The sequence below is a fragment of the Podarcis erhardii genome, assembly GCF_964252035.2.
Source record: "Podarcis erhardii genome assembly, chromosome: 13".
Lineage (NCBI taxonomy): Eukaryota > Metazoa > Chordata > Lepidosauria > Squamata > Lacertidae > Podarcis > Podarcis erhardii.
In genome coordinates, this window is record NC_138502.1 from 40,141,669 (window position 1) to 40,169,299 (window position 27,631).

Genomic DNA, 27,631 nt, shown 5'->3' on the forward strand with positions numbered 1-27,631 from the left:
GGTACAGATGAAAGAGATGACATGTATGATGGAAGGCCAAGTGGTGGGGTTGTTCCATGATACCTGGGGGAGCAGACACCCCCACCCCTGGAGAGGTTGTGTTGATTTTCAATGTCTGCTAATCTTTGCTCGATAAGGCTTTTGGCTGAGCCTAGGTTCATCTTTAAGGAGTCCGCTGGGGAAATTCCGATGCTCAGAAGTTTGGCATGGATTTTTCCTACCCACGGGTTAACAAAGTCATCCCGCCAGAGGCACTGAAAGAGGTAATGGTCAGGAAGCCTATGCCAGCTGGACAGCCAATAGCCAAAGACTCGCTTCCAGATGACAGTCTCCAATGATGCAATTCTTAGCTCCAGATGTATTGCTCACACACATGGGGAGTTTCAGGAGGCGACGGAGAAACTGATTCTGCAATGTCCCCAGCGAGGTTAAATTGGACCCTGGGGCCCAGAGCGGGGCAGCATAACAGAGGGTGGAAACCACTTTTGCGTGGTACACCTTCAATGCAGAAGGGATGTGGGAGGCTCCGTCGACCGCAAAAAATTGGAGTAGAGTGTAAAGTGTTGCTTCAGGTTAAGAACAGTTTCAGGTTAAGAACGGACCTCCAGAATGAATTAAGTACTTAACCCGAAGTACCACTGTACTCCACCATCACAAGCAACCTTTCCATTAGACAACAGTCAACCAGCTACAAATCCACCTAACAGTTACCTCATCCAGCCCTTATTTTACCAGCTTCTCTGCAAGAATATCATGGGGGAATTACTAAACTCAAGATACACTATGTCTACAGCATTCCCCTAATCCACTAAGCCTGTAACTCTATCAAAAAAAGAAATGAGATTTGTCTTGCATGACTTGTTTTTGAGAAACCCATGCTGGGTCTTAGTAACCACAGCATCCCTTTCTAAGTGCTCACACACAGACAGAATGTTTAATTATCTGCAATAAATGATGGTGTCATGGGGCCTGACAGTGACAAACCAGGAACAAGACCTTGGGTCACAGTGGCTAGCTTGAAGATGTTGACCCAGTATATGGCAGCTGTGGAAAAGGCAAATTCTATGCTAGGGGTCTTTAGGAAAAGAATTGAAAGTAAAACTGCCATGTTATATAAATCTGTATCACAACTGCAATTGAAATACTGTGTATGATTCTCATCACCTCACCTCAAACAGGATATTGGAGGGTTGGAAAAGGTATAGAAATGGGCAACCAAAATGGAGAAACTTCCCTATGAGAAAAGGTTGCGGCATTTGGGATTTTTTCAGTTCAGAGAAAAAGCAAGTAAGAGGTGACTGAAGTTTATAAAGTTATGGGTGGAAGTTTTTTGGGGGTTTTTTTTGGCCTTCTTTCATAACATTAGACCCTAGCAAAACTGAATGTCAGGACAGATATAACAGGCACTTCTTCACAGTGCATAAAACTACGGAACTCACTCCCACATGAGGACAATGATGGCCACCAACCCAGATGGCTTTAAGATTAGGAGGGTAAAGCTATCAGTGGTTACTGGCCATAACTACTGTATTTTACCTCCAAGGTCTGAGGCGGTATCCTCCCGAATACTGGAAACCAGGGTAGGGGAGAGCGCTCATGCGCTCAGGTCCCACTTGCGGGTTTCCCATGGGCCTCTGGTTGTGAGAACAGGATACTGGACTAGTTGGGCCACTAGCCTGTTCCAGCAAGCTTCTCCTAGGTTTCTATGTGACTCGTCTCTGGCCCTGTGGAGACCCCTAAAATGGTCAAGGTGCAGTATTCTGTATTTTTTGTTTATTTTCTCTTTTATATTTTTGTAACCTTTTTGAAACTTCAATATTTTTTTTTTTTAAAGGTGCAGTGGGACTCTCCCCATATCATATCCTACATACTGTACAGTGCATATGCAACATCTTTCCTTTTCACATTTATTTTTAATTTGGGGGGGGGTGGAAAGGAGAAAGGAGAATATAGGGCTGAATCTTAGTAGCCCAAGCGAAGTCTCTCGTTTGCCGCAGGGACAAACACGGCACCACAGCCCTGCTCCTGCCTTCTCACTGCTCCCCTTCCCCATGCTACGCGTTCACCAGCTGTGGGTTTACCTCAGTTTTTTTTTTTTAATTTTCTGTTCAGTTCTTTAAAATTCAGTTTTTAAATCTACCCGCTTCTCTCTCTCAATCCCACCACATATTTCCTCAAGCTGCTTCCCCCTCACACTCCTAGCCCCCCCCTTTTTTTCGAGCGGGAAAAGGCTTGAAGCTTCTACTCCAACCGCCTTTTTTGCTTATCACCGGGTGAACAAACCACTTTCCCGGCTTCTCATTGGGCAGGCGGCGACGCGTCCAATCGCGCGCCAGGTGTCCCTCGGTCCGCTGAATGGGGTAGGCGGAAAGGGGCAAAAAAACAACGGAGAGGTTGCGATTGGACGCGCGGGCTGCCCAATGCGCAAAGAAGCCGGCGCCGATCTGGGGGTTTGGAGGAGGAGGAGGTGCTGTACCCTATATGAACATGGGATTGGCCCACCTCTCTGGAGACGGACATCGGCAACCGCCAGTTAACGCGAGCAGGGGGAGGGGAGGCGTGCTGGAATCACACTTTTGCCTCGGGCTCGCCCTCTATTGGTGGCCCTGAGCTCCATACCCTCGTGGTTAAATGTCTTGAGACCCGAGGGAGGAGGAGGCGGGCCTACGGGGGAGGAGAAAAGGGACCCGAGGGGGGAAAGTCGGCGCCTTATTGGCAGCCCGGCTGCGGGTGCTGGCCAATCGCGCGGTGGAGGGAGAACCTCGGCGGGCCCCTTCTCTGCCACCCGGCCGCCCCCTCCCCTCCCCTCCCCCCTCCCTGTCAGGCTTGGTAACGGCTGCCTTGGCTGTTCTCGCCGCGCCGTCAGAGCCAGTCTGGGCTGCCGGGTGAAGGGAGCTACCACGCCCCCCTGCGCGGTCATGGCGGGGGCAGCGCGACGCCCCTCTCTGGCCCCTGGTTTCCCTTGAAGAGGGGGCGGGTGTGTGTGGAGTGAGAGGCGCCCTTAAACCTGTGTAGGGAAGGGGATGGAGGTGAGGGGGTGGCCGAGCGGAGGGAGAGCAAGCGGCGGGCGTTGCTCTCTCTAGGGCGGGTAGGTTGAGGGGCGCTGAGGGGGGAGAGAAGGGCCCAAGGGAGCCGCTGAGGAGTTGAGGCGCGGGGGGCGCTGTCGAAAGAGTAAGGGGTCTTGAAACCGGGGGGGGGGCTGCGTCTGGTGGGCTCCCCCTCCCCAGAGAGTGGGAAAGCAGCTCTTCCGAGTTAGGTTTGAATAGGAAGATGGAGGGGGGGGTGGAAAGGGGTCGTCGGAAGGGGAGAGACGAGGAGAAACGGGTGTCGCGGGCTGAGGAAGCAAGGCGGGAGTGCAGAGGAATTTGGGGAAGCGGACGACTCGACAAGTTCGGCGTGTCCCTGGGATATCAGAACTGGGACACCCGGTTGTGTGGAACCAACTGTTGGCCAAGTCGTGTGTGTTTTTTTGTTTTCACATCACACTTTCCCCCCTCATCTGCCTGCCGTTTCTCAGTTGCCGTTTCTTCTGATTGCCTTCAGAACAGCGACACCTGTTTGGCTCTCAGTCGGCCGAAAAGCAGAATTTGAGAGAGTCAAAGGCACCTGTGCGGTTTTCCCCCTTGGCTTTCATATATATATATATATATATGAGATTGCAGATCATGCTTTAGAGCATGATCTGCAATCTGTTGATCTGTTGATGCTTTAGAGAAATGGGGAGGGGTGTGTATGTAATAGACTGGTTCTCCCAAACTCAGTATAATAATGCAGTGCGTAGGCAATCCGAAAGTGGGGGGGGGGGGGATGTTGGTATCTGTAAAACAATTTAGATGTAGGTTAATTTGTCTTTCCACTTTTTTGTCTCAGCCCAAAGTAGCATTCAGAGGCACCAGCCGCTATTTGAATAGTGCAGAGTCCAGTGGAAGACTGACGGATGTGTTCAATAACGTTATCATGACAGGTTGCAGCTCCTTCTATGATTGCTACAAATTGCAGGTTCAGTCAGTTTTTTTATCAACTTGAGATAATTTTCTTTTAGAAATACATTAGAGAGTTTTCATAATAAAGCATTATGTAGCATTACTAGCACCACACTATTAGCATGGTTCTATTTGATTTTACTGGCCTGATAATAAACACTGTATTTGAAATGCATTAGAGCTGCTTCACATGTGATTTCTGTACTTGAGTAATTACAGGGTACTATAAATTAAAGTAAGGGACACTGGTGGCGCTGTGGGTTAAACCACAGAGCCTAGGACTTGTCGATCAGAAGGTCAGTGGTTCAAATCCCCGCAACGGGGTGAGCTCCCATTGCTCTGTCCCTGCTCCTGCCAACCTAGCAGTTCGAAAGCACGTCATGTGCAAGTAGATAAATAGGGACCGCTTCGGCGGGAAGGTAAACGGCGTTTCCGTGTGCTGCTCTGGTTTGCCAGAAGCGGCTTAGTCATGCTGGCGACATGATCCGGAAGCTGTCTGCGGACAAACACCGGCTCCCTCTGCCTATAGAGCGAGATGAGCATGCAACCCCAGAGCCGGTCACGACGACCTAATGGTCAGGGTTCCTTTTATAAATTAAAGTAAGTATCATGTTGGGGGGGGGGGGACATGCTCTTTATATGTTACTCTAGTTCCATGGTTTCCAAACTCCCACCCTCCAGGGCAACTTGAAAATTCCTGAGATTCTTGGCAGGCTACAATTATTTTTATGCCTGTTGTAGAAATTGCAGTACATTGTACTTGATTCTGTAGAATTTTTAATTTTTACCTTTCTTGCTTCTTTTAGTTCTTATATATTGTATTTGATTCATTGGATTATAATTTAAAGTCCGTCAGATTCAAATTGTAGTCCAGTAAAGTACAATATAAGAAATAAATGAAGAAATAAAAATACAATTAAAAATCAGTATGGAGTGGCTATGTCATCTTCCACCTTCAGCCACAAATTCAGACACACTGCAGACCACCTGAATGCAGCTTGCAGACCACAGTTTGGGAACCCCTGCTGTACTCATAATGCTCATTTCCTTAGCATCTGTGTCGTATGATGATATCCAGGAGGACAGCCGTCTATATTCAGTCTCTTGTCATATCCAGAAGAACTTGGAAGGAATGGGACTACATGAAATATTTCCCCTTCTAATGTGTTACATTTCAACACTCACTTCTAAGTACATGATAACTCATTATAGCTGAACTTTAAGTTAAACATATTTGAAAACTTGGGTGAAAAAGCATATGCCCATTTTTGAATGGCAGTTAACTCTATTAATGTGCAAGTTCTCCAAGGAGTTCCAGAGTGGTGTGTATGGGCTTTCAAGCTGGTCTGAAAAGTAAAGAGTTCCTTTTCCAGCAAACACTGCTTGGGCGTCTAGTAGAAGTATCCAATGTTTTCAGTGAATAGTGGACTTACTTTTTAAAAAATTATCTTCATAGCCCCAATAGCTGTATTAGTGTGGCGCCATGTCCTCTAGTTTGATGAGCTGATGTGCTGATGCAGCCCTGTAGATTGATGATCCAGGTTCAGAGGCAGTGTTTGACTGAATACCTGTTTCTGGGACAACAGTGTGGCAGGGCTGTTGCTTTCTTGCTCTGTTAACTAGATGGTCATTTAATTTGAGCTAATTTGAGCTAGTGGGGTACCTTTTACTTTCTTGTAGATTGACAACTATATCAACTGTCCTAGTAAGCTACCTATTGTATGGAGTGCTAGACAAATACAAATTGTGATATAGAGAGGAAGGTTCATACTTCTCCATACCATGGATGGCTACCAGTGTACAAACACAAAAGGGCTTTCTCTGGCAGTACCCCATCTCTGAAACCCTTCTGAGGAAGACCAGGCATACTTTTTGCAAGGCTATGTTCAGGAAGAATTTGAATACATTTTTAATTCTTAAGATCATTGGAAGCGGATAGGTATATATAGGCACTGTGGTTTCTATAACTAATCCTTAATTATTGAAAATTGTCTCAATGGATTTTATGTTGTTAGCTGCCTTCAGCACTCTTCAGGAAGAATAGATGGGGAATAAATTTAATAAATAGCCCCATCTTTCAGCGAGAGAGTAGTACACAATATCTTAACTCCCTTCTGACTGCATCTGCAAATAAAATAATATATCCTTTAAAAATTGGGATTTAAAAGAAAGGTTTAGCAAATTCAGTTTAACACTTGCATATTAAAAGGTACTACTTATCAGATGCGGATGGCGCTGTGGGTAAAACCTCAGCGCCTAGGACTTGCCGATCGCATGGTTGGCGGTTCGAATCACCGCGGCGGGGTGCACTCCCGTCGTTCGGTCCCAGCGCCTGCCAACCTAGCAGTTCGAAAGCACCCCCGGGTGCAAGTAGATAAATAGGGACCGCTTAGCAGCGGGAAGGTAAACGGCGTTCCGTGTGCTGCGCTGGCTCGCCAGATGCAGCTTGTCACGCTGGCCACGTGACCCGGAAGTGTCTGTGGACAGCGCTGGCTCCCGGCCTATAGAGTGAGATGAGCGCACAACCCTAGAGTCTGGCAAGACTGGCCCGTACGGACAGGGGTACCTTTACCTTTTACTTATCAGATTGTCCATAATGAATTTGTGCAACCATAGCTGCTTCAAACATTTTTGTATTCTCACTTAGTCATGAATTGTCTAGCTCAGGTGGGCAGAAGGTAGATTACTATCTTCTGAAAGATCTTGGAGTAATCTACTCCAAGTATAGTAGTTTGGCAAGTATATCTGATTCTCACTTGTTTAACAAATAAAGAAAGCTTGTGTGAGGGAAATGAGGGATTTTTAATGGAAAAGTGATGTAAACTTAGTTCTGATAGAAAAAAAATGATTTAAAAGCCTGAAGTAAAACCTGCTTTAGGTCTTATACAAGTCTTGTCTCTTTAGCTCCTTAGCAGTTGGTATTGGTTGTTAGACTTGATGCTAGAATATAGAACTAGAAAATATTTCAAATTCATTTTTCAAAACATTAAAGAGAATTGTAAAATATTTTGTTCATTAAAAGTACTGTATAAATGATAATATATGTGAATGAACAGCCATGGAAACTGAACAAGCAATCATTTCACCAATTAAAATTCAATGCATAAGGCATAACTCATTTTTCATTTTCAATTACTTTGATCAGGTATCACAGTGCAGTTATAAGCTTATATTTCCCATGGAGACAGAATGTGTTGTATACCACATGGGCTTAGGCATGCAGCATTACACACATTACTCTATTGCTGGATGGTTTCCCTGGACATCACACTTTCGTGCATCCAGTATACAAAACTGTGGATTAGGATTACTTCATTGGGGTCATATGATGAACACATCACTTTGACATACTTTATTCATTTACACAAGTAAAACTGATTGCACACTGAATGCCTTAGTAATAAATGAAATCCAAATAGAATTCCCCATAGTACAAAGTGTTGTATAATAGAATTTAGCCCAACAAGTATAAATTATCTTCCACTATGCAAAATCCTGCTGAATTGTGTTAAGTTTCAACAACTTTAACTGGCAGAAGTAATAACTTACTCCTACCTCAGAGATTAATTTGGAAACAAATTTTATTGAGTGTTGTTTACTGGTTTTCTTAGAAACTAGAAAACAGAAGTATGTTAAATTTGGGAACATTATCTCTGGAACTGGGGGGAAATACTCTCAAGGGTTTTAAAGCAAAATGTAGCTATATTTGTGGTTGCTATTATATACCTTTGCTGTAGCCTATTTCAGATCAGTAAAAGTCCCCGCCCCCCCCCCCCATCAAAGTGGCTGAGTAATCTCTCTTTAGTGTGTCGTGATGTGGCTCCTTTGCAGTAGTCGTGGGGACGACTAGTACTGTCTGGAATCAATTAGCTGAACTTGATGGCCTTTGGTCCTTTCCAACCAATTTATTCTCAATTTAGGAAATTAATTATGAAATTAATGCAGTAAAATAAATAATATTTTTAATATTAATTTTCTCTTCTTGAATTTAAAATACAGAGTGAAGAGAATGTAGACTTACGGCAGCCTTACAGTACTTCAATTTCTACAGCTTCTGAATGTTCAAACCACGCTGATTCTTCTCTTTTCTATGTCCCATGGTCTACATATGCAGATGATATTAAACAACCCCCTAGTTCTCAGATTAGTGTAAAGAACAGGTACATAATTTAACTGTTATATGACTAGGAAGAGAAAATTGTATGGTTAATAGTTTGCTTATTTTCATTGCATTAATTGCTAATTTCTACAGGACTGAAGGGTACAAACTGACAATACATGTCCAAAAAACATGTGTTTTTTGGAGAGAATTTGTGAATGGTGGGTTTTTATTTTTTCATGTTCAGAATCCATCTTGACTCTATATTTGGTGTCAGCATTGAGTTATTTCAGGTCAGGCTAGCAACTCAGAAGTTTTTTTTTTTTGCTTTTTGATGTAGAATGCAGCTATGCTCACTTTCTTTAATTTATATTGCTTTAATTTGTTCCATATATTGTAAAGGTGTCCGTCAGGCATCAGCCACTTCATTCTGTTCTTACCACCTATTTATAGCATGAGAGAATGAGCGACCCCTCTGAAGCTTTCCTGATTGGTTCTGGGTGGATGTGGAAATCCTGAGTCAAACTTAGAACTCAGGAAGGGGTTATTATACCCTCTTCTATACCCCAACCACACTCCCCCTGCCCATGTTATTGGTAGGAGCAGCAGAGGCTGTGGGGGAGTTGAAAAGAAATACTTATTTCCTTTTCTCGCCCACCTCAGTCTAATAGAGGCTGTAGTTATTTCAAGAGCTCCTGCAGTTGCATGAACTGTAAGAACTGCATCTTCCATAGTTCACTGCACCCCATCACACTTGGTATAATCTACTGCACCACATCAGTGAGGGAAAAAGAAGAGGGGAGCGAGGGAAGAGAAAATTTATTTGTGCTTCTGTTGTTTTTCCACTGACGCGGGTGGCGCTGTGGGTTAAACCATAGGGCCTAGGGCTTGCCGATCAGAAGGTCGGCAGTTCGAATCCCTGTGACGGGGTGAGCTCCTGTTGCTCGGTCCCTGCTCCTGCCAACTTAGCAGTTCGAAAGCACGTCAAAGTGCAAGTAGATAAATAGGTACTGCTCCGGCGGGAAGGTAAACGGTGTTTCCGTGCGCTGCTCTGGTTCGCCAGAAGCGGCTTAGTCATGCTGGCCACATGACCTGGAAGCTGTACGCCGAAACCCCAGAGTCGGTCACGACTGGACCTAATGGTCAGGGGTCCCTTTATCTTTACCTGTTTTTCCACTGATGGGGGAAGGAAGAATGTGGGAAGGAAGGGTAATGTTCAGAGTGCGTAGCAGGGATGGCTTTAGGGTGTGGAGAGGAGTGGCAGATTTTTATTTGAGTGGGAGAGGAAGTTTGGAGTATGTAAAATAGGTGTGAGGAACCTTTGGCCCTCTAAGATATTGCTGAGCTACAACTTCTAGCAAGCATGGCCAATGGCAATGAATGATTGGAGTTAGAGGGCTGAAGTTTCTCCACACTTGCTATAAAACATACCTTTCCTTTTGGTGGCCGAACAAGACCCAAGGCAGTGATTTCTGTTCCTATCTGCAAACACATTATATCATCTTTCTTCAAGAAACTTGGGCAAAAGAGGGCACTATGGTTGAATTACAGAGTTTTACAAGTTACACCTTTCCTTTTGCGGTGGGTTTTCCAGTGCCCTGAAATATTCTTCTGAGCCTGGCTTGGGAGAAATTTGCCAGCACCACTAGAAGTGGGCTAGTGTACGGCATATGTCAGAGGATAGCAGTGTAATTTAGATGATCTTGAGATCCTGGTATAGCCCACTGAATCTATGGATCCTTTATTTGGAAACTTTCCCAGTGTTTCATCCTTCCATGGAAATTTTCTATTTCATATATTTATTAGCAGCAATGAATGGGAGCCAAATGCAAATACAGCATTGTGCAAATACAATATTAGGCAAAGTTGGTAATTTCACATTTTTAGCTTTGTTTACTAAAGTAAAATAAAAAACATGGCAAGTAAGATCAGTCTAGGGCATAAGAAAATTGTTACAAATTACCTGAATTCAAAATCTTGTGTTAAACCACATCACTGTTTATCAGTTGATTTACTCACAACATAGTAACATCATTTTTCTTCCTGCTGTCTAAAATCTTACAAGAGCTTGTTTAGCTGGGCTGCCTCAACTTGGAGTGGGGAAGCTGGTTCACCAGGCTTTTACTTTTAGCTCACCATGCTCTTTTTAAGCAAGCCATGCCTACCTGCTCCATACATGACATCAGGTGTGAGGCAGGTAAGGGCAGGGTTTCAAAGGAACAATTGGGAGCTTAAAATGAGTTGCCAGTTGTTCCTTTGCTATAACAAGACATGCTTTTACTGCCCATTAGCTGATGGCTGGCAGAGGCAGCTTTGCTCCGAGAGGGGTAAGCAGTTCTAAACTGCTGAAAAGCACAGGTGGGTGGGACCTCCAGTTTATCAGCAGTTTCAGTGGAAATCATTTCTCCATCCCTGTACTGCTTCGACTTCTGACAACCAGAGGTTCAAGGAGCAGTGTGGGACTGTTTGAAAGCTCCTTTGCAAGCAGCCCCACTCTGCTGTTTGAACCTCCTGATTTGAGAGGTTCATGTAGCAGCACGGAGCTATTTACAGACTTTCAAACAGTCCTGTACTGTGCTTTGAAGTCAAAGCTCAGTGTCACCTGATATCATGATGATGGGTGAGTGACAGGTGGGTGGACCTGCTCACCTGTCAGATTTGGCCCAGCAGGGGTAGGGAGATAAGGATCTGACCCACCAACCAGAAAATTTCCCACACCTATCCTTGGGGTTTGCCTGCAGCAGGGATGAACACATTGTATGTGGTTCAAGTCTGCATGCAGTCAAATATGCGCAGTCTGCATGTGAGGCGAACAAGTTAAACTATTGAATCATTTGTATATTCCACTCATCGACAGGTTTAACATGCTGTCATTCATAATAGTCTGCAGGAATTCTGAACCGCAGGCTCTCATAATATGTCTTGGTGTACAATGTACTATAATCTGAACAAAAAAAGAACTTGCTGGGCTTCAAGTCAACATGATGGTTGTGAAGTGGGTCTTTGACAGCTTGGGAAGCAGCACATTGAAGAGGTTAAAGGGATTTTGATTCTCTTCCCCCTTTTGTAGATGGTGAAATGTCTCAGTGGTCTACATTCAGCCTTTACATTCCATGCTAGCTCTCAAGCAATCTGTTAATGTGTGAGATCTTTGTGGAACACAGGCAGCTCTAAAAGCTGCAGTTCCAGGATATTGTTGATTTTTTTTTGGTGGCAAATGTTATAGCTAGAAATAATAGAAATGTAAATATGAATATAGGCAGACATTCTTAGCAAATACTTAACCTACTTTTCTCACCCCACTTAGGATTCAAACAGAAAGAAATGACTATGGCAGTGAAACAGACTTATATGGACTTGTGTCTAACATCTTGGAAGAACAAGATAAATCTCAGCCATATTTTGCTGACGGGTTGGTAATATATTCAACATAGGATAGTAATTTCCTACACATCTACTCACTTTTTCCAACTGCTCTTGTTCCACTGAGAATATTCTGCATCTGCCATCAGTGGAAGCTTGTAATTTCTGCTGCCATTATCAAGAAGGCAGTAATGCATATTAACCTGAATCTTACATTTTTTATTAGTGTATTTGTGGTTTTGGCAAGTACTTTAAACAGCTTATTACACATCATTCATATATAAAGATGTGCATTAAATAAGTGGTATGCCAACTACATGCAGACCTCAAGTATCAGTTTTGAACCCCCCCCCCAAAAAAAAAGTTTAGTGTGATCTAGCTTGATACATGTCTCTGGCTTTCACAGCCTTCATTTGAAATTATACCAATAGCTCTGACAACACACTGGCCATGGGACATGTTGTTGTTGTTTAGTCGTTTAGTCGTGTCCGACTCTTCGTGACCCCATGGACCAGAGAACGCCAGGCACTCCTGTCCTCCACTGCCTCCCGCAGTTTGGTCAGACTCATGCTGGTAACCTCGAAAACACTATCCAACCATCTCGTCCTCTGTTGCCCCCTTCTCCTTGTGCCCTCCATCTTTCCCAACATCAGGGTCTTCTCCAGGGAGTCTTCTCTTCTCATGAGGTGGCCAAAGTACTGGAGCCTCAGCTTCACAATCTGTCCTTCCAGTGAGCACTCAGGGCTGATTTCCTTCAGAATGGAGAGGTTTGATCTTCTTGCAGTCCATGGGACTCTCAAGAGTCTCCTCCAGCACCATAATTCAAAAGCATCAATTCTTCGGCAATCAGCCTTCTTGATGGTCCAGCTCTCACTTCCATACATCACTACTGGGAAAACCATAGCTTTAACTATACGAACCTTTGTTGGCAAGGTGATGTCTCTACTTCTCAAGATGCTGTCTAGGCCTGTCATTGCCCTTCTCCCAAGAAGCAGGCGTCTTTTAATTTCGTGGCTGCTGTCACCATCTGCAGTGATCATGGAGCCCAAGAAAGTAAAATCTCTCACTGCCTCCATTTCTTCCCCTTCTATTTGCCAGGAGGTGATGGGACCAGTGGCCATGATCTTCGTTTTTTTGATGTTGAGCTTCAGACCATATTTTGCACTCTCCCCTTTCACCCTCAATAAAAGGTTCTTTAATTCCTCCTCACTTTCTGCCATCAAGGTTGTGTCATCTGCATATCTGAGGTTGTTAATATTTCTTCCGGCAATCTTAATTCCGGCTAGGGATTCATCCAGCCCAGCCTTTCGCATGATGAATTCTGCATATAAGTTAAATAAGCAGGGAGACAAAATGCAGCCTTGTCGTACTCCTTTCCCAATTTTGAACCAATCAGTTGTTCCATATCCAGTTCTAACTGTAGCTTCTTGTCCCACATAGAGATTTCTCAGGAGACAGATGAGGTGATCAGGCACTCCCATTTCTTTAAGAACTTGCCATAGTTTGCCATGGTCGACACAGTCAAAGGCTTTTGCATAGTCAATGAAGCAGAAGTAAATGTCTTTCTGGAACTCTCTAGCTTTCTCCATAATCCAGCGCATATTTGCAATTTGGTCTCTGGTTCCTCTGCCTCTTCTAAATCCAGCTTGCACTTCTGGGAGTTCTCGGTCCACATACTGCTTGAGCCTGCCTTGTAGAATTTTAAGCATAACCTTGCTAGCGTGTGAAATGAGTGCAATTGTGCGGTAGTTGGAGCATTCTTTGGCACTGCCTTTCTTTGGGATTGGGATGTAGACTGATCTTCTCCAATCTTCTGGCCACTGCTGAGTTTTCCAAACTTGCTGGCATATTGAGTGTAGCACCTTAACAGCATCATCTTTTAAAATTTTAAATAGTTCAGCTGGAATACCATCACTTCCACTGGCCTTGTTATTTGCAGTGCTTTCTAAGGCCCATTTGACTTCACTCTCCAGGATGTCTGGCTCAAGGTCAGCAACCACACTACCTGGGGTATATGAGACATCCATTTCTTTCTGGTATAATTCCTCTGTGTATTCTTGCCACCTCTTCTTGATGTCTTCTGCTTCTGTTAGGTCCTTTCCACTTTTGTCCTTTATTATGGAAATCTTTGTACGAAATGTTCCTTTCATATCTCCAATTTTCTTGAACAGATCTCTGGTTCTTCCCATTCTATTGCTTTCCTCTATTTCTTTGCATTGCTTGTTTAAGAAGGTCTTCTTGTCTCTCCTTGCTATTCTTTGGAAATCTGCATTCAATTTCCTGTATCTTTCACTATCTCCCTTGCATTTTGCTTGCCTTCTCTCCCCTGCTATTTGTAAGGCCTCATTGGATAGCCACTTTGCTTTCTTGCATTTCCTTTTCATTGGGATGGTTTTCGTTGCTGCCTCCTGTATAATGTTACGAGCCTCCATCCATAGTTCTTCAGGCACTCTGTCCACCAAATCTAAATCCTTAAACCTGTTCCTCACTTCCACTGTGTATTCATAAGGGATTTGACTTAGATTGTATCTTACCGGCCCAGTGGTTTTTCCTACTTTCTTCAGTTTAAGCTTGAATTTTGCTATAAGAAGCTGATGATCTGAGCCACAGTCAGCTCCAGGTCTTGTTTTTGCTGACTGTATAGAGCTTCTCCATCTTTGGCTGCAGAGAATATAATCAATCTGATTTCGATGCTGCCCATCTGGTGATGTCCATGTGTACAGTCGTCTCTTGTGTTGTTGGAAAAGCGTGTTTGTGATGACCAGCTTGTTCTCTTGACAGAACTCTATTAGCCTTTGCCCTGCTTCGTTTTGATCTCCAAGGCCAAACTTGCCAGTTGTTCCTTTTATCTCTTGACTCCCTACTTTAGCATTCCAATCCCCTATAATGAGAAGAACATCCTTCTTTGGTGTCACTTCTATAAGGTGTTGTAAGTCTTCATAGAATTGGCCAATTTCAGTTTCTTCAGCACCAGTAGTTGGTGCATAAACTTGGATTACTGTGATGTTAAAAGGTCTGCCTTGGATTCGTATCGAAATCATTCTATCATTTTTGAGATTGCAACCCAGTACAGCTTTTGCCACTCTTTTGTTGACTATGAGGGCCACTCCATTTCTTTTACGGGTTTCTTGCCCACAGTAGTAGATATGATGGTCATCCGAATTGAATTCACCCATTCCTGTCCATTTTAGTTCGCTGATGCCCAGGATGTCAATATTTATTCTTGCCATCTCATTTTTGACCACCTCCAACTTACCCAGGTTCATGGTTCTTACATTCCAGGTTCCTATGCAATATTTTTCTTTACAGCATTGGACTTTCCTTTCGCTTCCAGGCATATCCGCAACTGAGCGTCCTTTCGGCTTTGGCCCAGCCGCTTCATCAGCTCTGGATCTACTTGTACTTGCCCTCCGCTCTTCCCCAGTAGCATGTTGGACGCCTTCCGACCTGAGGGGCTCATCTTCCAGCGTCATAACTTTTATATGCCTGTTGTCTTTGTCCATGGGGTTTTCTTGGCAGGGATACTGGAGTGGCTTGCCGGTTCCTCCTCCAGGTGGATCACGTTTGGTCAAAACTCTCCACTATGACCTGTTCATCTTGGGTGCCCTGCTCGGCATAGTTCATAGCTTCTCTGAGTTCTTCAAGCCCCTTCGCCACGGCAAGGCAGTGATCCATGAAGGGGGCCATGGGACATACCAAAAGTAAAAACAAAGATTAGTATAATAGGTTAAAATCTATGTAAGGAATTGTGCAACTGTTTATGTTTCATTCTTGTAGGGCGTGCGCCTCCAACTTAAAATCAGTATGGCCTGTGAGCACAACCCGATTTACAGACCACCCTGACCTGCTGTCGGAAACAAAGAGGCCAATAGATGGAGCCATCCCTCAACAGACTTTTTATGGTGGAGAAACTTTGCCCGTGTCTGACAAACAGTATATGCATGCTGGTCCTGTAGCATTGCAACAGAAAGTGGATGACCTTTACCATGGGCTCACTAACATCGACATTGATGAGCAATGGCTGTACCCTTCCAGGAATGATCATGTCAGCTGTTATAATATTCAGAACAATGAGAATGCAAAGACACCACAGTTTCAAGACTATTCATATGTGAAAACATGTTTTGCCCCACAAACCAGTCTTTTAGAAGCAATAAAAGAATCAGGAGCAGATACTTATGCTTATGGAAGGGATAAGGTAGGTCCTAAAGGACATGATGCACAGGTGCACCAAAAGAGAGCTGAGATGCTTCTTTCACAATTTAGTAGATATGGTGAAAGTGCAGATTATTGTAGATACCTGGATTATTCTCATCCAAATAAAACAAAGCATAATAAAAATGCAAATTATAGTGTTCAAGAGAGTAAAAAATTACCAAGTGGAACACCTGAGTTACCAGCTTTAGATACTGATAATTATAGTAAACTTTTTCAAAATAAACCAGCTGTCCAGAAGAAAATGGAAGATGTCTCTTCAGAACAGCAGAATTTTACATTTCAAAAGACTACCGGACTCATGTCAGAAAAGCAGTTTGTGAATGAAAATTCATTTACCCCTGACTTTGGTTTAAAATCAGATTTTGCCCTCAAATCTCACACAGCTGTTTCGGGGAGTGGTGATTTTGCAAATGCTACAGAAAATTCAGAATATTTCAAATCACTGAATATCTTGTCAACAAACCCAGTAACTTCTTCATCAGGCACAAATCTAAGGCCAACATGGATCAACATACAGACTAAAAACAGTTCCTCCATCCCTATTCGGAATCAAAGCACCTTGATAAAGTTGAATAATCATTTAACTGCTGGTTCAAAAGGTTCCAATCATTCTTATGATTTTTCTCAGTTGCCATCAAGCAATGCAACTTTAAGCAATAATTTGTTGCTCCAGAAATATTGCCAAGAAAACCCCACAGTATTTTCCGGTTTTGATTTCAATGATGGCAACGCTGGAGACAGAGTTCAGTCTGCCAGTCATACCGAAGGACTGGGTAAGGTAACAGAAGAAAGTCTTTTTGAGTCCATGATTGACAAAAAAATCAAACCAAATGGTTTTTGTGATAACTATACGCAGCAATATGGGATCATTGAAAATGTGAACAAGCACAATTTTCAAGTTAAATCACAGAATGGACATTATGATGCTGAGGACGGACAAAAACATCTAGATGGACTGTCACAGAATACTTACCAAGATTTACTGGAGTCTCAAGGTCACTTCAGTAGTCACAGGCAAGGAAGTGGAGACAATATTGTCAGTAACCGTGTGAACCGCACTCAGGCTTCTTGCTTTTCAAACAATTTCATGATGGGTGACTTGAGGCACAGTCCAAGTGTTCCACAGCTTAATTCAAACAGATTTCCTTTGAAATCTACCCATCCTTTTGGGCATTCTGTCATTCCCCTGATGGATTCCTATGATTTGTTCTCCTATGATGATTTAAGCCACTTGTACCCTTATTTTAATGATATGATGTACGGAGACAATTCTTTCACAGGCTTCATGCCAACATTTGGATTTCAAAGACCAATGAAAACTAGGAGTGGGTCAGCCAGTGAACTTCATATTAGGTTGGAAGAATGTTATGAACAATGGAGAGCTTTGGAGAAAGAACGGAAAAAGGTAAGAAGAAACATGCATATCAGAAGGGAGTACAAAACGGAGTAGATACAGCAGTGAACAGAATCTTTGAAACTACTTAATAAGTATATTGAGTAGTTTCAAATATTCTGTTCACTACTGTATCTAAGAAACAGAAGGATTAGGCTAAGCTTATAGGAACAGCTTGATTATCAATGCCTAGGACCAGGGACAAGGAACAGGTTTGGGCTGCTCAGTCTTCAGTCCTGATCAGTTGGAAATTGTTGGCACAGTTGTTTAAACCAGTACTACTTTAGAGTACTGGGACGCGGGTGGCGCTGTGGGTAAAACCTCAGCGCCTAGGGCTTGCCGATCGCATGGTTGGCGGTTTGAAAACCTGCTGCGGGGTGAGCTCCCGTCTTTCGGTCCCAGCTCCTGCCCACCTAGCAGTTCGAAAGCACCCCTAAGTTGAAGTAGATAAATAGGTACCGCTTTATAGCAGGAAGGTAAACGGCGTTTCCGTGTGCTGCGCTGGTGCTGGCTCGCCAGAGCAGCTTCGTCACGCTGGCCACGTGACCCGGAAGTGTCTCCAGACAGCGCTGGCCCCCGGCCTCTTAAGTGAGATGGGTGCACAACCCTAGAGTCGGACACGACTGGCCTGTACGGACAGGGGTACCTTACCTTTACTTTAGAGAGGTCAGGGTCTTGTTAAACTGTTCGGTAATCTGATCCTGGTTAAAACAGCCTCAAGCTTGTCAGAAAACATAAATGTAGTGCAGGTCCAAGAACTGATAGTTTTGATTGCTGCAAAACCCTTTTGTGGACCACTTGACTTGAATTTGCTGGCAAGAGGCAATTTAGTTTCTAGCCTCTAAAGCCCAATCGAAAAAAATACTTTTGACAGTTTCCCTAACATTCCACAATTCTATTCTAGCAGCCTCCTTTGAGCACATATTCCTGCATTTTTTGCAACATAGTAGCATATTAGAATGTCACTTGTGCTTGCTGGAGCTAAATCCTTTACTGTACTTAGCTGTATGATGCAGCTTTGATTGCCAGTTAAAAGACCTACCGTATTGGCCCAGATATAAGCCTCACCGGAATATAAACTACTCCCTTAAAATTCTGCAGGCACTCACATCACACCCGTTCTGTTTTACCGTATGTCTGTTTCAGCAGTGATATTGTAAAAGCCAATTTTTGTAAGGTCGCAAATTTAAGCCGCACGTTAACTTTTCACGGTCGGAATTTGTAAAAAAAAGAGGCTTATACTCAGGCCAATACGGTATATACATAATGGATATTCTAAATTGTTGTGATACGTTTTTAGTTCTAACACTGTTCCAATACAATTGGTGTTTGGAAGTTAAAATAATGGACATTAAAATATGCCCGTTTTACTTTTTGAAGGCTCTGAATGTACCGTATTTTTTGCACCATAACACTCACTTTTTTCCTCCTAGAAAATAAGGGGAAATGTCTGTGCGTGTTATGGAGCGAATGCCTGCGGATGGCGGGGGGATCTGCTGCAGTCGTGAACAGAGGATCCATGGTTCCCCTTCCTTCCCTTCTCCGTGGCTCGCTTTGAAACAGCAAAGCGGGAGAAGAGCCACTGAGTGGGGAAGAGAGAGGGACAGAGAGCCTGCTTGCTTTAAAGGAGCAAAGCGGGAGCGGAGAGGAGTTGCTTACACGAGTGTAAGCGGCTCCTGTCCGGTTGGCTCCTTTAAAGCAAGCAGGCTCTCTGTCCCTCTCTCCTCCCCACTCAGCTGGTTAAATAGCAGCAAAGTTTTTCAGCAAGCTGGGTAGGAGGGAGAGAAGCAGAGCCTGCTTGCTTTAAAGGAGCAAAGCAGGAGAGGAGAGGAGCCTTCTCCCCTTATATCCCTCTTCTTCATTATTAACAGCATCCTTCTCCACCCACCCCACGCGTGTTCCTTGTCTGTTGAGTGCTTTTCCTTCCCTCCCCACTTAAAACGTGGTTACAAAGCACGGATCCACATGGATCCTCAGGATTTTTGCACTAGGTCACCCCAAATTCACCATCAGATCACATAGCATGTCCATGGCTACAGCTTGCACCAAAAAAATCACATACCCACTGTTGCCTGGGGCCGCAGTGGTGCAAAAACGTGGTTACAAAGCATGGATCCTCAGGATTTTTGCATTGGGCTACCCCAAACTCACCGTCAGATCACATGTCTGGCCACAGCATGAACCACAAAAATCATACATCCACTGTTTCGTTTAGAATATTTTTTTTCTTGTTTTCCTCCTCTAAAAACTATGTGTGTGTTATGGTCGGGTGCGTGTTATAGAGCAAAAAATACGGTAATTTATGGTCTGTTAAAATTAGTAGGGAAACCTTCACACTGACCATTGTAGATCTAAATTGTACCTGTTCAACAGAATGCTGCATAATCCTTATTCTCTGCAGGCAGCATGGCAACAATAAGTTAGTTATTTTGCAATACTTTGGGTAACATTATTTATGTTTTGTTTTCAGTTTGCTACCTCAGCTGCAGGTGTGTTTTGCTTCTTGAGATCTTGAATTATTCTAGTCCAGCTCAACATCCTTTGTCAAATTAGAAATAGGATGCTGAGTTTTGTAAATATGTGCTATAGGTTTTTTATTTTCAGGAGCTTGGGTTTGGCTTCACAACTGAGATGCCACTAATGGCTGTGTTTCAAGTAGATATCCTCATCATTTGTATCCCAAAAGAAGAATAAATCAAGTTTCCTATAATATACTCCCCATAATTTACCGTCTTTAACATGGCAGATTAATTGTATCTTTTCCAGACTGAATCAGCTCTTGCCAAGAATTACCCTGGGAAGAAAGTGTCTAGTACTAACAACACTCCAATTCCAAGACTGACATCAAATCCATCCAGAGTTGATCGCTTAATTGTGGATCAGTTACGAGAACAAGCCAGAGTGAGTTATTTAATGTTGAAATACCAGATTTTGACTAGTTTGGACCCTTCACGCCCAAGACCTTATCAGCCTCTTCTGCTCCCCAAACTGGCATAAATATGCCTCTAATTCTGTCTCTCCTGAACATCGGAACTGTGATGCTAGATGTTCCAAACACAAAACATATATGGTTGTTGGAGGGTATCCACATATGGGTTGTTCCTCCCAATTGTTCCAGTTGGGAGGACAATGCAAAATAGCTTTGTGTGCTCCATTCTGTGTGAGGCAGAGCCAGTCCTAATTCCAGTTCTATCTGTCTACAATTTACAAAACCTTGGCAGACACAACAGATTAAAAAAAGGAGACATTTTGTCTGCTTCTTGGCTTCAGACCCCTACTAGACTGGTCTTCACAGCATAGGAAACCCCAGCAGTGCCTTCCCTGATCCTCTAGCCCTTTGGGAAGTAGAAAGGTTAGAAAGGCAACGCACTTCAAAGTCGGACCATTTCATCTATTCCTGAAAATTGGAACAAATCACACACAAAATGAAATGAAAACACAGGGCCAAACTACATGTGTGCAATGGAAGCTCAATGGCTTCTTCTTTGCTTTGCTTCAAAAGCTGCTTGAGAAATGGCAAGGAGGAGGCACTTAAACCTGTCTCCATCTCAAATTACCTAAGTGAAATATGACAACCTTAATGGGGCTGAAGTTCCAGGCAAGTTGGGAAAAGTGATGTAGTAGATCAGAGGGCATCAGAGATGTCCTGTTTCAGTCTTGTTGAATGTGCACATGAATTCACATCTTACAGCAGGCTGCACACAAGAATACCTGCACATTCAACTGTAGAAAAGGTGTTTGGTTGTAGGGAGTGGGAGCTGGAAGAAAGGGAGAAAAGTTCAAAAAGTTGGGGAAATGATTATGTAGTTTGGTTCATAGTCTTCTGACCTACTTTGGATTATTTGATTAGCAACGCAGTGCTTATCTTCTGAAAAGTCATTTCATAGGGAAATCTGGTCATTTGCTTTCCTGGCCAAACCTCCTGGCACTGTCCTTTCTGAAGCTGTCAGTGTAGTTCTTAATCTGTTTTCTGTATGTTCCCACAGCCAACCTGGTAAACCTCCTATAGCCTAGTTTCCTTCTCTTGCCCCCAATAAAATCCATATGTTCCTTCATTGAGTTAAACCAGATATATTTCTTTGCCTTAGAACTGCATGGCTTTGCTGGCATGAAAATGTGGTTCTCCCGTGTAAAAAAACCCCCAATAATGTAACAGAATTCATTGGGATATGGGATTTTTTCCTTCCTTGGTGAATTTAGTTTTGATTGATATATACATACAGGCAACTCAAAAGTTCAACAAAGGGCAAGGATGTAACAATTCAGAAGTGTGCCTTGAATTTATGCGTTTGAATTTTAGTGCTTGCTGTACTTTGGGGAAGAACTTGGTTGTGCCTTGCTGGATTCATGAGGGTAATTAGCAGTGAAGGCTGATTAGAGCACACCCACCAGTCTTGATTTCTCCAAGCCCACCTGCCTTCTCATTTACAACCAGTTCCAGAGGGTGGCTGTGGCCATCTGCTTCCCCCTTAGCTTCAGTTTTCCCTTTGTGGAACTCAGCAGAGAGGAGGATGGGAACAGAATTAGTTGGTGCCACCTCCATTTGGTGTTGCGCCCCTTTTAAAGCAGAGGTTGTATGGCCATCTGTCAGGGGTGGTTAGTTGCAATTCCCGCTGCATTGCAGGGGGTTGGACTAGATGACCTTTGGTAACACCTTCCAACTCTACATTTCTATGATTCTCACAAGTCCCAGTGACCATCTACCACCACTGGTGATAAAGTTTGTAGCTTAAGAAACATGGTTTTATATTTATGCATTGTGCCTTGATAAACTGACAATTAAAAAAATATCAGTAAAGCAATGCATTATAATTTCCTGGAACTAACCTTTAACTAAACCATTGGTGTACAGCTGAATTAAACTTCAGTATTACATTATGGCTTTGGTTCTAAATACCCATTACTGTAGTCTAAGACTACAGTATTAGGAATCAGCCTTTTCAGTGCCAGGATAGCATTACTTAGGAACCCTATATAGGTTTATGTTAAGATTATTTTGAAATCAACAGGGTTCAAAACTTCAGCTTCTCATTTGCATTAGATGACCTTGAAACGCTTAGATTAAAAAACCCATCTTGCTATATGACTTGGGGATCTGCTCTTTGAGAAACACAAGACCAAAAGCTAGTTACATGGTTCTGATTTAAATGAGATGTTTGTAGCTGTGGATTTAAAGACAGACATCAACAGGCCTTATAAGAACTGCTTTATAGGAAGGAAGAGAACTATGAAAGAATTTAAATTGCTGTTCTTGAATATTTGCAGGTTGTGACTCTGCTGGGAAAAATGGAACGCCTGCGAAGTTCTCCTCTTCATGCTAACATCTCTACTGCTCTTGACAAGCACCTGGAAGCAATTCACATTGTGCAGTCCCGTAGAAAGGATGAAATTGTCAATGCTTCACATCGGCAAAGACAAGGAGCTCCCAGGTGTCAAGATGATAGAGGTGCACTTTTCTTTTAATATTTGTTCTCCCAGTTTCTCTGCCTTGAGCCGTTTTAGGGCTTTTGCCCCAAATAAGAGAGGCATGTTTAATATTTGTTTGAAATTTACACACCTAGCAAAGAGTAAGCACATTGTGTACTAAATAACAATTTCCCAAAGTAGTATTAGATTCAGTAGGATTTCACCAAGGCTGCTTTGGAGTAAATGATTTGAGCACTACAATCCAAGAATTGCTGTGCAAGCAAATTCTTTTGACTATGGTGTATTGACTGCTAAATCAGCTTACTGCCATATACTGTAAGTCTCTCCTGGCACTTTTAGGTTTTCATTACAGTGCTAAACATTGGTACAGTGGTACCTCAGGTTAAGTACTTAATTCGTTCCAGAGTCCATACTTAACCTGAAACTGTTCTTAACCTGAAGCACTACTTTAGCTAATGGGGCCTCCTGCTGCTGCTGCGCCGCCGGAGCACAATTTCTGTTCTCATCCTGAAGCAAAGTTCTTAACCTGAAGCACTATTTCTGGGTTAGCGGAGTCTGTAACCTGAAGCGTATGTAACCCGAGATACCACTGTACAAGATTCAGAGTTGAGATGCCAGATTACTTGATGCAATGAATCCAGAATGTCTTCTGGAATTAAGGAGTGGTATTCCATCATGTACGTTGGTTCTTCTTTTGTGCTGTTCTTTTTTACCCAGGGGTCAGCAACCGTTTTCAGCCATGGGCCGGTCCACCGTCCCTCAGACCGTGTGGTGGGCCGGACTATATTTTGAGGGGGTAAATGAATGAATTCCTATGCCCCACAAATAACCCAGAGATGCATTTTAAATAAAAGCACACATTCTACTCATGTAAAAACATGCTGATTCCCAGACCGTCCGCAGGCCGGATTGAGAAGGCGATTGGGCCACATCCAGCCCACGGGCCTTAGGTTGCCTACCCCTGTTTTTACCCACCATCTGAAACAGTGGTAATGGGAACACTCTGAATTATGTTAGTGGAATGCAGAAAAAAAAACCCCACCACACTTTCTTAAGGAGAATTAGGAGAGCCAAACTCCTTTAAGGAGCGAGAACTTGTACTCACAGGTGTCTTCTGCACTCACTACTTACAAGGGACTTCACAGAGAATTTAGTCTCTAGGCCCTGCCAATAGTAGGATTTCCCAGCCTTTCATCATCCCTAAGAGATGTTTATCCTTTATAAGACAACTATCAGTTATTGTTTACATGACTTGAAGGGAAAGCTGCCTCATTCACATTATGCTTGACTGATTAGCTCAGAAATCTTTATCTCCTTGAACATCTCTTGCAAATGGATTATTGAAATAATGGGAGGTATGCAAAAACACAAATGTGAGTTTAGCTGTTTAGCTGTTCCTTTTTGCTTCACTGAGTCTTTGAAGAAGTTCCTTGTGGATTGTGTTTTTTAGGGGGAGAATGTGTATTTGGCATTCATAATTTGCATACCTTGCATTTCTACCACTGTTCAAACTGACAGGAATTATTCTTGTACAACATCCAGTGAAAGCAGCAAAACATTAATGCAGTTTTCTGTGCTAAAGTACACAATTTTGAACACTTCAAAAGAGTAGCAACATCAAATATTGTTTCCTCCCCATCTCAGATGTTTTTGCTCTTGCGCTGGCGATTAAAGAGATGTGCACAGCAACACGCAAAGCTCGCACTACGCTGTGGTGTGCCCTTCAGATGACCTTGCCAAAAACAACCCCGACAACTGGAACAGCGGATGTGGAAAAAGCCTTACATGAGCTAGTCCTACCTGAAGATAAGACCTATGAACAGATGAATAGTGGCAACCCTGCGATCCAGAGGGGAGAAACAAAAAAACATTGAGGAAAAAATAGAGATAATAGATATGGATGCATTATAGCACTGTACTAAATATTGTAAATGAACTTTTAAAGCTTTCCTTCCAAATTTAAAGTAAAGAGATATGTGAACTGAAGTTTGCTTATCCTAAACCCAGCAGCTACCTGCTGAGTAGCTGTTAACGCAAGCCAAGAAGCCTTTGATGTTATCAGAATCAATATATTGACTGGGCAGATCTAACGTTATGTTAAATAAATCAGAAAGTTTTAAACTGCCAAAGTAGAACTTAAATCCATTCTACAGTGCAGGCATATTCAATGATCATTCTGCCTGTGTGATACAGTTCTTTTAGATTTCGTTAGTAATTCTGTTTTCAAATAATGAATTTGAATTACTGTCACATGTTACTGTGTGCAGTCTAGTAACAGATAAGTTTTGATTGTGATAGAAAAAGAATTTGTTCTCTTTAGACAAGAAGTACCTGGAAACAGGAAGAAAAAAAAGCTAAACACACCCAGTATGAATGTTAAATGAAAATATTTAAAAATACTTATTTATGAATTTGAAATCTTAAGAATCTAAAAGAAATTGACCAGATTTTCTTAAATTAGTGATATTATATAAAGCCATTATCTAACCATGCATGTTAGGGAACATTAAAAAAAACTTGCAAAAATCATTTGTACCTATTTTAAATAATATCAATATTATCTGTTAAAACTATTTAAATGTGATCAAAATTACATTTATATAATTGAGCCTTTAGCAGTTGCACTGCAGCTGAAATAATGAATATTTTAACACCCTTGGTTTACTACTTTTAAAGAGGGTATCAAGAAGTTCTGAAGTGCACTTTCTTTGACGTTAACTCTTTAGCCAGTTTGGTTTGAGATTGTTTGGTGTATATTTTGTTTTCTTAGTTTGCTTCTGCATACTTTAGCACTGTTGAATGCTTGGTTTTTTTTCTTAATATCTGATCTTTTTATTGTATGTGAGTAATTTATTCAATTAGCATGTTATTATGTGGCTCAGGAGATCTTGGGTTTTAACAATCTAGCATGAAGATAAATACATAATGTCTGGATAAAATTTACTTATCTACCCTTGGTTAGGTACACAGATATTTTAAACATCTGTGTTCTTCCAACTTTTAGAAATCCCGGTATGCTAAAAAGTGTAATCAAACTACAAATTGCCTTTAGATGATGTAAGGGACTGATTGAGATTGCAGGAGAAACTGTAGGGGACCATTTTGATCATTGATACGACTTTCCATGCTGCCCACATAAACTTCATAAGGCAGCAGACTCATACCACCATACCATAGTAGCCACCAAGATGGGTTGAGTTTTGACATTGATACGTTACATGTTATGAAAATAAATATTGTACTATCTTTACTCTCGCCTAATAAACTGGCTTTTTGTTGAAAAGAATGCTACAATTTCTACGTTTGTATTCCTATCTTTGGAAGTAATTCAGGCTCTTGCTATCAAGAGTTTTATGTCAAACCTGAGGCCTCCATAGCAGATCATGTCCCTCTGTTTTATCACTATTTCCAAGACTGACCGTGAGTCACCACAATTATAGAACGCCTTCCCTTTTAAACAACTTGACAAAAGTCCAATCTGAGCAACTTTTAGAAACCATGCAAGCCATTTCTTGTGAAGATGTAGGTGCTGAGGTTAAACAGGCATTCTGGAAGACTAGAGGCTACAACTGTCAATCTGTACCTAAATTATAGACAGCTGCATACTAGAACACAAGGCAATACTTTCCACTTCATTTTTTGAAGTAACATTTATAAGCTTCCAGAAGTCTGAAAGTCACATTAGAAAGAACTTCAAATCTGTAAGGCAGAATGCCCTCTGTAAGTATCACCCATGAGATGCCTAGGCAGGCTTTTATGGGCTACACCTACAAAGACATGTGAATGCCATCTATTAGTTGGCATTCAGATATTAAGTGCCTTCTCTACTGTATATGGGATGCGGGTGGTGCTGTGGGTTAAACCACAGAGCCTAGGACTTGCCGATCAGAAGGTCAGCGGTTCGAATCCCCACAACGGGGTGAGCGCCCATTGCTTGGTCCCTGCTCCTGCCAACCTAGCAATTCGAAAGCACGTCCAAGTGCAAGTAGATAAATAGTTACCGCTCCGGCGGGAAGGTAAACGGTGTTTCCATGTGCTGCTCTGGTTCGCCAGAAGCAGCTTAGTCATGCTGGCCACATGACCTGGAAGCTGTATGCCGGTTCCCTCGGCCAATAAAGTGAGATGAGCGCCGCAACCTCAGAATCAGTCACAACTGGACCTAATGGTCAGGGGTCCCTTTACCTTTTACTACTGTATATATGGCCCACCTTTAGTTACTGATACAATAATGTGGAACACCCTAGAATCCACTTGAAATGAGTCTTCCATTTTTCCTTCCAACTCCTTGTTCACCAAACTTAATCCATCTATGGAAAGCAGTTTCCTTCCCTTGGCAATAAACAGCTTTCTATAAATGAAATCATCCTTGATAGCGCAAACACATACCAAAGATGGAGGGAGGTCAATGATAGTCATGTTTTCAGAGGGCTCAATAGGTGCCTCATGAACAAGACATAATGTCCTTGGCGCCTCATACCTCAAGGACAACCTCTCCTTGTATGAACTGACCCAGACACTGATCATCATGTCAGGCCCTTCTTTGTGTGCCTCCTGCGTGGGAGGTCTAGAGGGCGGCAACAAGAGAGTGGGCCTTTTCTGTGGTGGTTCCATTTGTAGAATGCTCTCCCCTGGAAGGCTCGCCTGCTGCCTTCATTACATATCTTTAGGTGCCAGGTGAAAACATTCCTTTTCTCCCAGGCCTTTGGCTAATAAAGCAACATGTTCTTTTAAATGGGGGGTATTGGCTAATTTTTGTTCTTGGTTTATTATGAATTTTCTCATTTTGTATTTTTATATTGTGAACCGCCCTGTGATCTTTGGATGAAGGGCAGTATACAAAATTAATTAATTAATTAATTAATTATAAGACAGAATGTGACCTTGGCAAACCAAGAGTAGGAGGTTCTTTTACTACTAGACAATTTGCTCCATTTCCCTGGTGCCACTTGTCTCTCAACAAAATAGGTCGTCCCCACAACAGCCGAGCTCTCTCTGTTTCATTCCCACCCAGGGCTACATTGTGCCAGGGTTTAGTTCAGGAACCTGTTTTCTCAAGTCTGAAGGCAGAAGTTCCTCCTTTTCCTTCACTGAAAATCCCAGGTTCCTTTTTTTCCAGCAGCTTCAGAATTCTTCCAGAGAGTTCTCAAA

At 42.7% G+C, this 27,631-nt stretch overlaps 1 protein-coding gene and 2 long non-coding RNA genes across 9 annotated transcripts in view; 1 reads left to right on the forward strand and 2 right to left on the reverse strand.

Moving 5' to 3' along the window:
- Nucleotides 1-2,669, reverse strand: part of LOC309328289 — a 73,248-nt gene extending 70,579 nt beyond the window's left edge. Inside the window, exon 1 of one of the 3 annotated variants that reach the window (XR_014150736.1) lies at nucleotides 2,503-2,669. This is a non-coding gene — a long non-coding RNA (uncharacterized lncRNA). Of the gene's footprint in view, nucleotides 1-711; nucleotides 1,294-2,502 lie in introns of those variants that run through there. The other 2 variants (XR_014150737.1, XR_014150738.1) reach the window with 2 other exon arrangements.
- The window catches only part of LOC309328297, a 151,635-nt gene that overhangs the window by 91,874 nt on the left and 32,130 nt on the right, over nucleotides 1-27,631 (reverse strand). The gene's annotated exons all lie outside the window — the stretch shown is intronic.
- MEIOC (meiosis specific with coiled-coil domain) lies at nucleotides 2,283-25,769 on the forward strand. 5 transcript variants are annotated; one of them, XM_081837710.1, is made up of 8 exons: nucleotides 2,283-2,360; nucleotides 3,871-3,999; nucleotides 7,983-8,143; nucleotides 11,390-11,494; nucleotides 15,223-17,068; nucleotides 19,823-19,957; nucleotides 22,322-22,502; nucleotides 24,128-25,769. In XM_081837710.1, exons 2-8 carry the CDS (start codon nucleotides 3,958-3,960, stop codon nucleotides 24,355-24,357), a joined length of 2,700 nt encoding a protein of 899 aa, XP_081693836.1. In that variant the 5' UTR covers nucleotides 2,283-2,360; nucleotides 3,871-3,957; the 3' UTR covers nucleotides 24,358-25,769. The 5 variants fall into 5 exon arrangements, with proteins under 5 accessions (XP_081693836.1, XP_081693832.1, XP_081693833.1 ...); XM_081837706.1 differs by lacking the exon at nucleotides 2,283-2,360 and adding an exon at nucleotides 2,776-3,029; XM_081837707.1 differs by lacking the exon at nucleotides 2,283-2,360 and adding an exon at nucleotides 2,776-3,011.